The sequence below is a fragment of the Corvus moneduloides genome, chromosome Z, assembly GCF_009650955.1.
Source record: "Corvus moneduloides isolate bCorMon1 chromosome Z, bCorMon1.pri, whole genome shotgun sequence".
In the NCBI taxonomy this organism is placed as follows: Eukaryota; Metazoa; Chordata; class Aves; order Passeriformes; family Corvidae; genus Corvus; species Corvus moneduloides.
The window spans coordinates 40,890,773-40,907,380 of record NC_045511.1 but is presented as its reverse complement, the minus strand read 5'-3'; the positions used below and the strand labels follow the sequence as shown (position 1 = coordinate 40,907,380).

Below are 16,608 nucleotides of genomic sequence, written 5' to 3'. Positions count from 1 at the left end.
ATTTCCACTCAATGTTCTTAGAGGGTAATTAACAATTACCAATCAAAAATATGGAAGATTTTTGCAAATTCTACCACTCATTAATCTGAGCTGCTGTTCTCAAGAACTGGAAATTTTAGCAAAGTGAAGAGGAGGACCTGTGTCCCAGTAGGGAAGCAATATTTTCTCATGTGACTTGGACAATAACCACAGCTTAATTTCTGTGGTTAAGTGTTCTTAATCCTTACCAGAAGCTTGTGATATAATAAGGAAAAGAATAAATTCTGTAGTAGTGATGGAACAGAAGTTGCTCAATGTAAATGCTAATTTCTTGGTTTGTATTCATGTTAATAGCTGCACTGAAAACCCCAAAACCAAATTGCTATGTTGTACAGTTTTATGTGGAACAGCAGCTGTCCATCATGAATGGAGGAAAAAAACCAAAACCAGTGTTTCTGGATGAATGGGAGGATCTAAAATCTATCAGTCAGGACTTCTTTGGTTGTTCCTCACCACCCCAGTAAAAAAGGAGGACAGAGATGGCAACAGTCAGCAGGATTTCAACTGACAATTATTTTCATCTCCATTGCTGTTATTTCCAATTCTGCAAAAAGCCTGAAAACATCCTTACTTATGTACATTCACCCACTGACTTCAGTGTGAGATAAAGTTTAGTGCAAGCTTAAATGCTTTCTTGAACTAGGGCCAAAAGCTGCTGCTGCTACTAAAATCGGTCCCAGAGGGAACTTTGCATCTTTCATTGCTTCCTTTTTTGTGTACCAACATACAGGCTCCACAAAGCTTTGGAGATATGGTAGAATTTGATAAATGTTGCCTGCCTTGTTTAAAGGAGTAGCGTGGAATTGTTGGATGATAGTGCATAAAGTACACGTTATCTTCCTTTCTCTCCTGTCCATATGTGTGCTCTTTAGCACTCATTACTAGGTGAGAACTGTAGAATGGCAAGAGAATCACTGAGCCAGTCTGTGTTTTGTTTCTGTCTGCTGCAGGCATAGCCTGTAGTTGTAAAAGGCATAAAAATAAAATGTGTTTAGGTGTTTTCTCCTGTTTTTGCCTGCTTTGAAACTGTTCAGAAGCTTGCTTCTTTCTTTGGTAGAAATCTTCATTCAAATATTTGCTGAAGTGTGACTTCCCTTGAGCCTCTTTGTTCTTTTTGATTTACACAGGCAAACACACACACATGTGCAAACATATACGCCCCTCTTCTGGGACTGTTGATTTAACCCTGCGTGTTTGTAGAGGAAACAAACCAAAACAAGACCAATGCACAGTATTCATAAAATTCATCCCATTGGCAGTGCAGATAGCCACTATGATCTGTCAGCTGATCATCTGTTTCTGTCCCTTGCAATACATAGTGCAGTTTTTAATACAAGACACCTTGCTGGGTAGCTGTCATCGGTTAAAACCCAATGTGCTATCTGTGAGAACAGCTCCAGATCATGCTATCAGCATAAGATGTATTGAGGGGCAGTGACAAATGAACCACTGTTGTAAATTAGGGCCTGATGATGTTTTCTTCTCTTTTTGCACTACAGAGCTCTTCTGTATCTCCCTCAGCCAGTTTCAGAACAGCAGAAAAGCACAGAAATTCAACAGATTACTCTTCAGATAGTAAAAAACAGAAAACAGAAGAGAAGGAAATAGCAGCTCGTTACGTGAGTAGATTGTCTGCATTGTGTATTGTTGAACTTCAGTGTTCCTCTGTAATTCCACCAGATTCCTGCTGCATAACTAATTTTAAAATTGAGGATCAAGTTTTAAGTGGTTCTTGCTGCGTACCTCTAATGTCTCTGCTGGATGAAATGTTTTGGTGCATACAACTGATACTCTTTTTAACAATATAAATACAAAGCACCTGGTAGTTGTATGACAATAGTGCTGAGCTTTAGTTAGGCTGGGACTTGTTAGTGAAGTCTAGCTTGACTTCATAGTGCAGTGCCACTTTCGGTGAAGATTTTGAGCCCGTGTCCTTCTCCACCAATGTGAAAACTGGGAAGAATGCTTTATTTGTGGCAACCTGCTAAGCAGAAGCCCTATAGGTGACCAAAAGACTTTAATTGTGTTACCACATAAAGCTTGGTAAAAGCGAATGGTACATTTCAGATTTGTGAGCAGCCGTCCTGTGTTTTCATACTTACTAAGAGACATTGGGATATGAAATAAAATATTTTTAACACATTGTGATTTGTCATTACAGGACAGCGATGGTGAAAAGAGCGATGACAACTTGGTAGTTGATGTTTCCAATGAGGTATACACAACGGTGGTTTTCCTACCTTATAGAAATGGTGGTGAGGGTACCTTCAGTGGTTTCTGTGCATATTGGTTTTATGAAAAGGATTATGGCATTTGCCTTCATAAAGGAACTTGAAATGCCTCAGGGAATCCAGTCAGATCCTCTTTCTTTAGAATACAAATCAGATCTGTAACACTTCTACAAAGTACTTCTTGTTTCCCCTGTGAACAAAAAGTTCTCTTGAGATATTTGAAGCCAGCCCAGCGCAACAGAGGGGATGCAGCTTGTAACAGTGTCTGTCTTTTCTTTCACTCTGGCCATGACTTCGTGTGTGAACCTTACCAGATCTGCCAAATGCATCAAATCTTTTCAATCGGTCACTTGAAAAAAGATATTTACTTGCCTGTTTCTATATCCATAGATTTTTGGCATTATTTTTCATGGCTAGTGGCATCAAATTTTAAGACTTTTTTTAAAAAAAAATTGTCCTTCATTATGCCTCTCAATTTTACAATTGTATGAGCTAAATCAATTAAGAATGGAAGGATTATGTCACTTCCTCTGACAGATCTTCATTCCAATTTGAGGACTGCTCGAGACAAGAACTAGTGGCTAGTATGAAGTTTTTATGCTAACTCATATTCCTGATATTTAGGATCCTTCTTCTCCCCGTGGGAGCCCAGCACACTCTCCACGGGAAAATGGCTTGGACAAGACTCGACTGCTGAAAAAAGATGCACCAATTAGTCCGGCATCTATTGCATCCTCTAGCAGTACTCCTTCCTCCAAATCCAAAGAACTTAGCCTTGTAAGTGCTTCAAAATGCTTCTGACCCCTGATCATATGCTGAAATACATGCTTACCAGATTTCTGTCTGGACACAATTTGTATTTCCACAGCTGTCAATAAAGCACTGTGAAGCATCAATTTAATATTAGTTTAATTTATCGTTTCAAGGGAGCCTAATAAAATAATAGAAAGTCCACAGTCTTTTTTTGGGATATGAAGAGGTTATTTTCACTGGTGGTGTGGGTAGATGATAGATGTGGTGTTCTGAGAGATATTCTTTTCCTCCCCCATATGAAGAACTGTTATTCTGAGAATAAATAAAAGTACACAGCGGTTTCTTGAGCTGTTTTCCTGTGCTGTGGTTTATAGCAAATTCAGTTCCCTGCTTGGATGTGATTTGGTTGTTAGCTTTGTTTGAATTACCAGGCTATATACAACAACAATAATTTTTATTTTCTATCTAAAAAGTAATCTGTCATTTACAAGAGCCTTCCTTGACTTGCATCGCAAATCATAATGCAAAAGAAAAGAGCTGCCTGCAAGGGTTGTTCTTTCCTTTCCTGTTTGTGACCACAGTTAATCACCTGCCTTAGCTACACAGTAATTCCCCTCTTAGTTCTTCACAGGACAGGATATGCAATTATTTAAAGAAATAAAATAAATAAAAAGAAAGCTTTAAGTGATTGTGGTGCTCAGGAAAGGTGATGGAATGACAGGTTCAGACCTGGGAGTCAGTGGTGTGTCTGATGAACAAGCCTGTCACAAGGGCAGCACTTCACAGTTTCTGACTTTATACCCATCACTGTCTCCATCCTGTGTTGCTAGCACCACACTTGGGTTTGAATAGTTGGTCAGTTCAGGGACTTTTTTTCTGCTCTTGTCCATCCCCCACAGAAAATCATAATCATAGTGGGAGCACGTCCATGAGCATAGTGAGACCACTGATGGATTTCACATGGTGCCGTCAATTGTCAGATGGCAATGATTTTCAGTCATTTACCTCATTCTGAATCATACAGATGCTCCTGATGAGAAAAGCTTTGAATTTGGGTAATTACCAAAGCCATTCTATCTTTTTCCATGTCTTTGCATCTTCTCTTCATTACCAGGGAGTGTCGAAACCCAAACCCGGAAGCTAAATATCACTAATATCATTAATCACTGACCACTAGCTATAAAGGTAAAATAATTTACAAACTGTCTTCCTTTTTCCTTCTTGGTGATTAGAATGAGAAATCTACCACTCCTGTGTCTAAATCAAACACCCCAACTCCACGGACTGATGCCCCAACTCCAGGCAGCAACTCCACTCCCGGACTGAGGCCAGTGCCCGGCAAACCCCCAGGTGTGGACCCGATAGGTTAGTGTCCATATATTTCAGTGGTGTGAAACAGTGACCATTTGTCCCTTCTCAGGCTCCCTTTAAATCTGATGACAAGTCAGTATGTTACAGTTGCTTAAACTGGGTACTGAGGTGGTTCTTCAGCACTGTAATAGAGTGTTGTGTGGCTTTCCTTGGCTGGCTGGCTGGTAGTTTTGGTTATTTGTGGTTTTTTTTGCAGTTTTCCAAACTCATATTTCATCTGATGACTCTAGAATGCCTTTGTGACTTCTCACTTTCCCCTCTCTTCTTATAGCTTCAGGTTTAAGGACACCTATGGCAGTACCGTGTCCTTACCCTACTCCATTTGGTATCGTGCCACATGCTGGTATGAATGGGGAGCTGACCAGCCCTGGAGCTGCCTATGCTGGTCTCCACAATATTTCCCCACAAATGAGCGCAGCAGCTGCAGCAGCAGCAGCAGCAGCAGCTTATGGGCGATCTCCAGTGGTAAGTGTTTGCCGTTAGTGCATTTAGTTTTGAGAGCTGTTATATATTAAGTATAAGACCTGTGGGGTTAACTCTAGTTCACTCACTTTGTGGTTTGGGGAGTATGCTATGGAGAACATGAATTAAACAGTCTTCCTTTGCCTAACTCTTACTTTAATACACCTTTTTGTTTTGCTTGGGGAAAACTATAGGTTGGTTTTGATCCACATCATCACATGCGAGTCCCAGGCATCCCTCCTAATCTCACAGGCATCCCAGGAGGAAAACCGTGAGTATCAAACATTCAGCTTTAAAAGTCAATCATCTGTTGGAAGTCGTGTTCCCTTGCTGGTTGGAATTCCCCTTAGCTACTGAAAACTATTGTGTGAATAGAAATAAGTATAGCTATTCAGCAAGAGCGGGAGAATCACTGTGTAATCTTAAAAGTTGCATTTGTAAATTTGTTTTGAAGATTAATAGCAGTCGACATGGACTGGGTGATACAAAGTAAAGGAGACAGAAATAAATGGAAAAGGGAGATGAACTTCAAATCTGACTGATTGGTTGTTTATGGAAATGCAAACTGGAATGGGATCTCAGCTTTCCATCTCTACTGTACTCTGCTTTTCAGTTTAAAAAAATTATTTCTTTGTTCACAAAAGCCTTGCAATTACTTGCAAGCTTAGCAGCTGTGTGCAGAAAAAGGAACACTGAAATGTTTTGTTTGATTGAAAATACTGGAAAGAATTATTTTATGGTAATATTCAGATTCATCCTTGATGGAACTGACCCGTATAATGTGACCTGCTTTACCAGGCTTTTTGATCCTTGGAGGAAGAATTACAGACAAAGAACCTTGTGCTCACATTCCTCTTGAGGTAGAGAGGAGAAAAACTAAAGCAGATACACAAACCATATTGATCCAGATTTTCTGTAAGGTTCATTCAGTTCCACTTCCTTGTGACACTTCTGGGAGACCAGTTTGTACTGGAGAGTTTGACGGTCAAGCAATGTTTTTGCCAATCCTTCTCAAGCTCTTTTATGTGTGAACATGCTTCTGTAGGAGTGGTTGAGGTTAGGCACACACTTGGATTTGTGTGAATAAATGCATACACTTACCTGCCAGTGAGCTTGCAGACACATAGGATTAACAGTGTATGGTGACAAGTGATCAGGCCTAGTGCCCGCATCACACAAATCATGAACCAGGTCCAGATCTCTCAGGCGTCACACACTGGTAACCACCTTGATTTACTTTTCTGCTAGTTGTGCCATCCTGTTAGGTGAATACATAAGGCAGGTATGGAAATCGATGTACAGCAGCTTGCAGACCAGCTGTTTGCATGAAAAATTCTGTGAGGCACAGATCTTCACCCGTTACATACAATGGAAATGTCTTGATGTAATGTTCAAATGCTCACTGGATTTAAGTTCATCCCTGATGGAGTCAGTCACCTGGAAAGAAGTGTCACTAGATCTACTAGGCTTTGCTTGTTGTGGTGAGAGAAATGGCAATTGCCAGGGTTCAGAGACCTCCCTGCTTGCATCTCAGTTCTGTTAAAATTGAGAGGAATAAAACATGAGGCAAACTGAAATCAAATCCGTTCAATTCTGGTACGTCTCCAAGATTTTTAAATGTTGTTGCTGTGTTGATGTCTATTTTAAACATTTAAATGTAACTGCCATTTGTCTACCAGTGGGCCTGAAACTTAAAATCTGTGGTTCTTTTAGCATGATTGTATTGACTTTTGTTTTGAGTGTGATAGTTGTCACATCTTCCAGGATTGTTATTTTCTCATTTACTTCTTTTTTACCTTAGAGGGAAATTTGTGTGAATTCTCTGCACTGTTAAGTGTCCTGAAACAGAGTGGGCAGCATATGGTACATTAGGGATCTGGCCCCTAGTAACTTTCTTCTCGCTTTGGTATTGTATCAAACTCTTGAGTATTGTATGGTCTATAAATAGGAAAGATAGCTAATGCATTTTGTCCTACTGAAAATTATTGATCTAGTATTAATGTACTATGAATCTTAAATGACAAATTCAGTAGTTTAATTGTGAATACTGCCTTCTTTAGTCACTTCGAAGCATCAATTAAGGAAGTGAACTTACCAAGTATTCTCGTAAAACAACTTCTTTGTGAGCTCTTCTCATCCCACCATTGTGACAATGGATTTTTCACAAGCATTATGATGATTTTTTAGGTCTAAGGAAATGAAAGCCTTCCATTAAGCATACCTTGATATATATAGGTGAACCCTCTTACAAATTTCGTGTTCTTGTAGTAGATGTAGTGTATCAGGTAGCATCTCAGAACAAGGCAATTTCAGAACCTAACTGCTCTCCCTGGAAAATACTTTGAGATAAATCTGTTGATAGGTTATTCACAGGTGGCATAAGTGGCAATCACACAACACATTCTTTCTCAGTGAGAGGCCTGATTTTGGCAAGAGAAATTGAGATCCATAGCAGTTGTATTGGGTCCACAAAAAAAACCCAAAAAAACCACAAACCCAAAACAACCCACAAAACAAAAAAAAAATCTGTTGCAATGCATTTTTGCTGGTCTGTCATGTCAGCTGTCAGCAACTGTGCCTTGAGGACTTAACTCCTTGGTGGAGGTTTCACTGCACCCTTAGGTACAGTGCTGAGAAGTTTTGCCCAAGGGGCCCAGGACCCACAGTACATTCGGGACAGATTGGCAGTAGTTCAGCTGAAACTGCCACATAAGAGTCAGTAAAGTGAGCAGCCAGATGTCCCCTGGCATGCAGCTACCCACCGTGCTCTGGTAGCAGCCAGCCAACTATTTCTGTCTTCCAGGGGGCTCTGACCCAACCTTCCTTCCCTTCTCTGCTTGCAGTGATATCCCCATCCAAAACTGAGTGGTGTCATATAGCCTCACTCATGCCAGAAATCATTGTAATGTGAGTTGTAAAAGCTCATTTGATTGGTGTTTGACTTTTCACATTAAAAGCTGAGCACCTAAGTTTGTGCTTTGAAGGCCATGCTATAGTTAAATAAGTATTTCTTCCTTGCGTGATTAAAATACCTGATATGAGCCCAGCTGAGTAGAGCGTGGTGCTAATAACACCAAGGTCATGTGTTCAGTCCCCATACGGCCATTCACTTAAGGGTCAGACTCGATGATCCTTGTGGGTCCCTTTGAGCTCAGAATATTCTGTGAAATAACTGTGAAAAAATTGAGCTGAGGGCACAGCCTGAATGCCTGCAGTGGAAACACATCTTTGATTCTATTTTCCTAAACAGGCTTGAAGCAAAATTCTTTAAATCACCCCCTACAATTTTTTTTCCCCTCAGAGCATACTCATTTCATGTAAGTGCAGATGGTCAGATGCAGCCAGTTCCTTTCCCTCCTGATGCCCTCATCGGTCCAGGAATCCCTCGCCACGCCCGTCAGATCAACACTCTGAACCACGGGGAAGTTGTGTGTGCAGTTACCATCAGCAATCCCACGAGACACGTGTACACGGGTGGGAAGGGGTGTGTCAAGGTCTGGGACATCAGCCACCCTGGCAACAAGAGCCCTGTGTCTCAGCTGGACTGCCTGGTAGGTGCATACATACAGCAGCATACAGCACTGAAAGAAGATAAGAGGTTGTGTTAAGATTGTGGTCATACCACCAAGGTGTAAAGGGCAGTGGGTATTTGGTTTCTGTTGTGATATCACAGGTTGGTATTGCCTTTGTAATTTTGTTGTTTCTGTTAGAGCTGAGGTTGAAGTATGTTCCTCACCATACTTGTGGGTTTTTTCCCCCACAATGAATCAAAACATTTTTAATATTCTAAAAGTATGGTAGGAGGAAAGATCAAAGACAGCACAGCAAATATTGTTTATAAACTTCGACATTTTCTGGCAATCTTAAAGCTTTTTGATATCTGATCATGCTAAAAATTGCTGTCTTGCAGCTGTACTCTCTGAGAAAATTTGGGGATTGTGTCACTTACTTTGTGTCTCTGTATGTGTATGAATGCATTGACCTGTCTTAATGTGGCCAATTAAAAATATCCCTGAGTGTTATTCACAAATTATTTGAATGTGCTAACAAGATGAACTATTGTTAGCAGCTTTTCTCTTGTCATTTACCAGTTCTTGGTAAGATGTTGCTGCTTGTTACAGAGGCAGTAAAATGAGAAATGTGCAGCACATGTAGACTTATAATGAATTGCTACACAAGTTGCTACACAAATGAGGAAAATTGCCCAAATATTTTCCTCTGACATCTCCTAGATAGTGGCAGCAAGTCTCACTGGAATGGGAAGGGGGAAAGTGTGCAGGGAATTTGGTACTCCCCCATGCCGAGAGGTTAATGTGCTGAAATAAACAGAGTATGAAAATACAACTTTCTACACCAGCTGTCAAATTCAGCTATCTTGAATTGTTTTGGGCTGGATTCAGGTCTTTGCATTTTGATGCTAATTAAGATTAAATATCTCTCACTACTGAATTTTGTAGATCAAGTTGAAGTACTTCCCTAATGTCATGTAATTTTCTGGCATTAATACACTTTATCATTGTCATAAGTATAAATGGCTCATTAAAACCAGGAGGGAATACAATACTTTTATGGATTTCTGCTCTCATGTTAATGCTGTTTTCTTTCCTCATGAGTAATCTCTTGATGGCTTCTGTCTCCACAGAACAGAGACAACTACATCCGTTCCTGCAGATTGCTCCCTGACGGCCGCACCCTGATTGTTGGTGGGGAAGCCAGCACATTATCCATTTGGGACCTGGCAGCTCCAACTCCTCGCATCAAAGCAGAGCTGACATCTTCTGCTCCAGCGTGCTATGCCCTAGCTATCAGCCCTGATTCCAAGGTCTGCTTCTCTTGCTGTAGCGATGGCAACATTGCAGTGTGGGATCTGCATAACCAGACTTTAGTAAGGTAGGTCGACCACACTGGATCATCAGGTTGTGAAGAATTATTTAGGCACAGCCCTAAATGCAGTTTTGCATATATAGTCTATTTTCTCCATGCATAGATGCTTCCAATATTTTGTTGTTCAGCATAGCCATGGTAATACCTTGACAGAAGTATATATGATTATTTATAGGTTTTGAGAGTTTCATAGTTCCAGGCCTTTTGAGCAGCCCATAACTATAATTCCCTAAATATCAGCTAATGTCAATACTGCAGTAGATTCCTTGAACAGATGGTTTTCTTTGTTTCCATGCAATACGCTGCTCTCACTCTAATCTCTTTAATCAGAGGTCCAGCAAATATGTCTTGGGTAATGATATGTGTAAATCACTGCATTGCAGACTTAGCCTCTTAGGAGTATGGGTTGCTGCTCAACACTGATATACAGTAGGTTAAGCGCTGGTCACACAGAGCTTCTCTGTGCACTACACCATGTGTATGTTGTTATATGTAATACCAGTGTGGCATGCAAAGTCAAGCCCTCCTGATGTTCTCATTTAGACTGCTCTTTTTTTTTTGAACTTCAGTGACCTGTGCATTTTTCTTAAACTAAGGTGATTTTGCTGATCATGCTACAGTCTTCTGGGGGGAATGAGTATTTCAAGTTGAGTAGTGGGTATCACACAGCCAGCAGCAAAGATTTCCGGAGTACCTGATTCTTAAAGTGTTCTTTTTGAAATCAAATTAGCACTTGGCTGTCTGGCCTGATTGCATCATCAACTCATCACAAAACTCATATGATTGTCCCAGAGTTTATATTAGTCTGGGATTGCTGTTGGAATCTCAGTTATAACTCAGGGACTGAAAGAGAAAGAAGGTATTTTGTATTTTTGCTCAGAATGTGCTGATCTTCTTTCAATACTTTCAGGCAATTCCAGGGCCACACAGATGGAGCAAGCTGTATTGATATTTCTAATGATGGCACCAAACTATGGACAGGAGGCCTGGACAATACAGTCAGATCCTGGGATCTCAGAGAAGGGAGACAGCTACAGCAACATGACTTCACATCACAGGTTCAGTCTCAGAACCTTCGGCATGTTAACAAAATTTTCTCATGGTTTTTTAAAACAAACAAGTACTTTTTAAAATTTTTTTCTCCTTTAGAAGCAAAAAAGCAGGCTCAAAGAGAACTCCACAGAATTTTTCACTTAGTCTCATACTCCATGCTCTTTTTTTTTTTCTTTTGTGGCAGCTAAATGTCTTTCTGGATTATGACTATTTGACAGATTAGTACCTCTCCCATGAGAGTAACGGAGAATCTGTTTTATAAAACAAGTGCCAGATTAAAATGTTCCTCTCTGCAATCTGTTCCCATTTCTGTAGACTCAAGTTCAAAAATATTTTGTGAAAATATTTTTAATGCTGTCAGATATGCTTGGACATTAGCTTCAGTACTTCACTATTGCAGTTTTGATAACATTTAATAGCATAGTTTTGCAGCTGTGTTTGCATGAACTAATTTATCTTGATTACTGTAGTAATTGGATTATCATGTTTTTAAAACTGCAGTAGACCAAAAATACGAGTTTGCATAGTGTTAACAGTGTAGCAAGGGTCAGTTTTGAATATCTCAAGCTCATTCTTTTACTGATTGAAGCATGTGCTGTGCTAATTACAGATCTTCTCACTGGGCTATTGTCCAACTGGTGAGTGGTTGGCAGTAGGAATGGAGAACAGCAATGTTGAGGTGCTGCATGTCACTAAGCCAGACAAGTATCAGCTGCATCTTCATGAGAGCTGTGTGTTGTCACTCAAGTTTGCTCACTGTGGTAAGCAAATCTTTCTGTATCAGTGTTTCCCTTCATGAAAAATTCATTCAAGGTTACCTTTAAATGAAAGTGCAATATAGTTATTTAACTACAGAGTATAGTTAAAAATTAGGTAATTAATTTAAGTATTAAGGTTATTTAAAAAACTCTATCTAACTGCTTTTTTCTATGTACTGCTTATTTTGTGATGGAACATCATAGTGCAACCAGATGAAAATGTTACTGTTCTTCAGATATGTGTGAATGCTTTGTTGTTATGATCATCTGTTTCTTGAGGTATATTCCTTGAAAACAGAATGCAGCAATAACATTTAAACAATCTGTTGCAGGCAAATGGTTTGTAAGCACTGGAAAAGATAATCTTCTTAATGCTTGGAGAACACCTTATGGAGCCAGTATATTCCAGGTAATAATCTCCTAAAAGCTATTTTCCACATACATTAAAGTGCAGTAGAGCTGCACATCTCAGGGTCTGTCAGCAGCCTAAGGAGTTTTCAGGTGGAATTGCAGCTAATTACTGCAGTCCTTAAAGAGTTGTCTGTAATTAGAGAAAGAAATGCTTTTGTCCTTTTTAATATTTCACCAATTCAGATCTTACAGTAAAGTGGCCCTTTAATCCAAAATTGTTTTTAATACCCTTCTTTCTCACCTTCTTCTGCATATTGGTGGAATACAGTACCCAAGTCATGTCGTTAGGTGAACATTCACTGAAGGTCCAAAATGTAGCTAAACCAGTAGAAGTCATGTTCAACATGATTTTTCATGGATGAGATGTGTTGAGGGATTGGACCGGCAGACTCCTGAACTGAAAACTGAAGCGATATGGAGGGGCCCCTTCAAGTATAACCGGAAGCTGTAACCTATCTATAGTCCCTCTGTGCCCAGTTTTAATGGCAATTCAGTGCCACTAGGGAAAAGTGGGATTTTTTGACATGTCATCCCATTCTTTCACCTGCAGGCACCTCTACGTTGGGAATTTTTTTATTAAATTTAACTGTTCAACTGGTTCTATTTTAAATGGCCTGGTCTCGTGTGTAGCGATGCCTGCCATATCTCCACTTTTGGGGACAGTGCAGTTTACCTTGATATGAGAAATGTAGGGTCTAAGTTTTCCTAGTAGAGGCTATTCAGTTCTAGAACCACCCCTCACAGACGGCCTAAATCATCCTAACAAGAGCACATCCCCCTTAAATGTGATGTTAAAAACTCCAGTGCAGCTTTCTTGATGAGGGGTAGATAAGGAAACTTCTGGTGCAGTGCAACAGGGGTGTCTTTGCCAAAACACAGCTTGATTGGGAACTGTTTAACTCTTGTGGTAACAGGCAGAAAATGATGTGGACATATATTTTGTAAAGAAAACATGCACTGAAACAGCGAGGTAAATGTGACAGTGCATGCACTTCATCTTCGAACAGACAGAAAAGCCAGAGTAGACAGAACTACTGCAACCTGCTGTATCCTGTGTCCAACCCAGTCCTACACACTTGTTGTGTATCCTGTTCCACGACAGTGTCTTTTCCTATTTGCATCCTCTGTAATAATGTAAATTCCTTTGTGCAAAGCTTTTGTCTTCTTGTGTTGGGGAAGTAGTGAAAGGAGATGCAGTTACTTCTGTGGAGTCTTTGTTTCATACCTGTGGGTAGGTGGGGCTTTGTAGTGAGTTTCTTGTTTACAACAAAGGAAGTGGAAAGAAAATGGGTTTTCATTCATTTTTATGCAAATCAAATGCATAAAATATTAATAAATGCTCATTCCTTGTAAAGTATATAGAAAGAACTACTTCTGTTTGTTTGATTGATAGATTACCTCTAGGTCCATAATATTTATTTCCCTTTCTACCACTGCTTTATTTTACAGTAGATCTTTTTGTGGAACAAAAGATTTATTTTAAAAAAATTTGCCACTCTGGTACTGATACTTAAATGAGCTTTTCATGTATTCCCTATTTATAAATTCTTCCAAATAATCTTCAAGCCCTTCAGGATTGAAGGATTGGAAAGATGTAATTTTCTTTTTCCTTTTCTTTTTTCTTGTAGTCCAAAGAATCCTCATCTGTGCTTAGCTGTGATATCTCTGTGGATGACAAATACATTGTCACTGGCTCTGGGGACAAGAAAGCTACAGTCTATGAAGTTATTTATTAGAGACAAATCTGAATGCAGACAGAACTCCTTCTCCTAGCACTTTGCTGTATATTCCTTTTTTTTTTTTTCCTTTCTAAACTGAAAACTTAAATGCTCATCACAGTTGTGGAATTTATTTTTACCTTCTTAACTTGCTATTGATTTGTGAATGTTCATTAAGAGCTTGTGATACCAAATTGTCAGATATCTACTTGGAAGAAGATGGAATAAGCATACTTAACAGGGACCTTGACTCTTTAATTATGTATTATAGCTGTAATGTATTTATTTTGTTTAAAGAAGGCTTTCTAACAATGAACTGACTAAATAAAGCTGTCTGGCCCGGCTTTAGTTTGCAAGATGCATTGTATACTTGTGTTTTTGCAGGTGGATAAATTGGGGATCTTGGAGAAGGATGTTCAGGAGATAGTTAAAATTACACTAAATAGACTTGTAGTTTCTATTTAAAAAAATAAACTTTGTTATATTTTTTAGTCCTGTTCTTGGATGAGACCTCTAAGTGTTATTACAGTATAATTATTTGGTGGGAAGATGCTGTATCTTAACTATTTTAGACAGTCTTCAAAACTTAGGAAATTGCAAACTGTAGCCAGTGATCTACATGCCTGTGATGAATGGCAAATTCAGTTCACATCTAAATTAAATTCACTTAAAGTAAGAATGTGCTAATTTATATATTTGCAATGTTAATATAGCATCTTGTGTACAGATTTGTTCTCAATGCTTTTCTGTTGATAAACATAAAGCATTTTGGTGTCAAGCTAGGTTTTTTAATATAAACACCTCTCTTTGTTATATTGTAGAGAGTACAATAAGTTGCCTCAAAGAATCACCTTTGTTACTTCTGGAAACTTTTGCAATGTTTCCTTGAAAATGGGGATATGTGTCTTTGGGCAATTTTTCAATTACAAGAGATTATGAAAAATATTTGATATGTTCTTTGGAAACTGCACTGAAATAAGAATGGATGCCTACCAACATACAAACTACAAAAGCAATGACCTCTGAGGTAGGATTTACAAGAGTACTCATTCCGACATACACGAAGGAATGGATTCTCATTGGGATAAGGACTTGCTTTGTTCGCCAGCAGTTCAATCCAAGTCTTGATTGGATGTCCCTAAAACAGACGCAGACTGAGCCATTGTGCCAGAGACAACATGTTATCTTTTTATGTTGTTGTTGTTGCTGTTAAACTATGATCTGTGACTTTTTTTTTTGAATGCTTTAAAAAAAAATCTTTAAGTCTGTGGATCTGCTGATGTACAGTGCCTTTGCTGCTATGGATCAAAATCAAGAGACCCGTGTAGATAAATCTTATTGTATAAGTAGAAAATTACTTAATTTCATACTAGAAATGGATTGATGCTGCAAGTTAAAATGGACTGTTTATTGAAGTTCCAAATGTGGTAGCAAAAAATGGTGTCTTAAGTGCTTAGTGTTTGATGTCATTAACAGTTTCGTAATACTCTACATTGTAGAAAGATTTTGATACTAAACTGTGTCATTGTACATAGTTCTAATGCATTGTATTGACCACCAGTACTTCTATAATGGTAGATTATTGTTTGTGCATTCAGACTTTTAAGCATTAAACATAAGTAACTTCTAAGTGCATTTCTCTGGTTTTTTTCCCCCTCCCTCATTGTCGTGTGTGTGATAACTAGTCTCAGTCACGCGTGCAGCCCTTCAGTCACAGAACATACCACTACAGATACTTGCAGTTTTGCCACTGAGACACAATGTAGAATTTCAGCTGAGGGGGGGAATCAATGAATTCTTAGTTTCTCAAATTAACTGACTGCACTGATTCTGAACACTTGGAGGCATCAGACTTCGGCCATGTCACCTAAGAGTTTGCCGCTTCCCAGTCGTGTAGTTTCCCATCTGACAAATCTGTTGTCCCATACATTAGGAGAGAGTGAGATAGAGGACCATCACTGCTCACATGCCTACTGGAGTATGCGGAGCTCCATGGAATTTGGGAGGGGTGTAGCACTGCAGCATCACACCAGGGTTTCCTCATCCAGACCTAAAGTCTGTTCATGCTCACAGATGGGCTTCTCTCACTGACATTTGGGTTTAGATCAAGGATTTAGTCCAGTTTCCATGAAGTTAATGGACCCAAGTTAAAGTGAGCTAGGGCAAATTATTTATACACTGTTGGGAGGGGTAGCGGAGGGAGGAGTTATGTCTGTACCCAGAAAAAAGGAAATTGATAAAATCCAAGGGAAAATTTGAATTTTTTTGTGCTATAACCCCTTTCTGAAAAGTGATGCTGTGCATGGTGGAAATCTCCAAGCATGCAAGCCTGCCGTGCTATGATGTGCTGGCCTGTGTGACTGGTGGTACATGAACCCAAGCATAGAAATATTTTGGATTTTCTTGACATGTCAAAACAAGACTTAAGTTGATGAAATCATTTACTTGTACTCTGAGTGATTAGGTAATACTTCTTTGATGGAGGAGAGGCAAGTTTCCCTCAGAGCTATCAGTTCCTGAGAATTAATGGTGAAGAGTTTTCCAGATGTCCCCCAGAATAATGTAAGGTTTCTCTTGTACTGAGGTTCTGTGCTACTTAATACAATAATGCTCCATAGAAGTAAACATGGTACAGATACATTCTATTAATATTTACTCTTGTCTGAAGAAATATAATTTACTAGTCATAAACATATTGGAAACACCTTATCTTTTCAAAGCCATTCAAAAATTTAAAAGGTTAGGGTATACGCCATTTACTAACAAAAAAGAAACCACCCACTTAATGTTTGTAGAGGACATTGTATTTTTATGTAGTAGTTCAGGCATGAGATTACTTAAAACATCTGACATAAAGCATTCCTTTAAAAGGAATAAAACATTGCATGCACCTGAATTTGTAACAGAGCTAGTTTTGACAGCAGAGTA

General features: G+C 39.1%; 1 protein-coding gene across 4 annotated transcripts in view; it reads left to right on the top strand.

The window, feature by feature from the left end:
* LOC116437976 (transducin-like enhancer protein 4) overlaps positions 1–15,310 on the top strand; it is a 98,374-nt gene extending 83,064 nt beyond the window's left edge. For 3 of the 4 annotated variants that reach the window (XM_032096405.1, XM_032096403.1, XM_032096402.1), the window contains 12 exons: positions 1,539–1,658; positions 2,201–2,254; positions 2,895–3,047; positions 4,256–4,388; positions 4,666–4,859; positions 5,051–5,127; positions 8,158–8,407; positions 9,499–9,746; positions 10,651–10,798; positions 11,404–11,554; positions 11,884–11,960; positions 13,591–15,310. In XM_032096405.1, the coding sequence (XP_031952296.1) occupies positions 1,539–1,658; positions 2,201–2,254; positions 2,895–3,047; positions 4,256–4,388; positions 4,666–4,859; positions 5,051–5,127; positions 8,158–8,407; positions 9,499–9,746; positions 10,651–10,798; positions 11,404–11,554; positions 11,884–11,960; positions 13,591–13,698 (1,713 nt within the window). In that variant the 3' untranslated portion in view covers positions 13,699–15,310. The remainder of the gene's footprint in view (positions 1–1,538; positions 1,659–2,200; positions 2,255–2,894; positions 3,048–4,255; positions 4,389–4,665; positions 4,860–5,050; positions 5,128–8,157; positions 8,408–9,498; positions 9,747–10,650; positions 10,799–11,403; positions 11,555–11,883; positions 11,961–13,590) is intronic. The other variant, XM_032096404.1, reaches the window with a different exon arrangement.
* Positions 15,311–16,608: the final 1,298 nt, after the last annotated feature.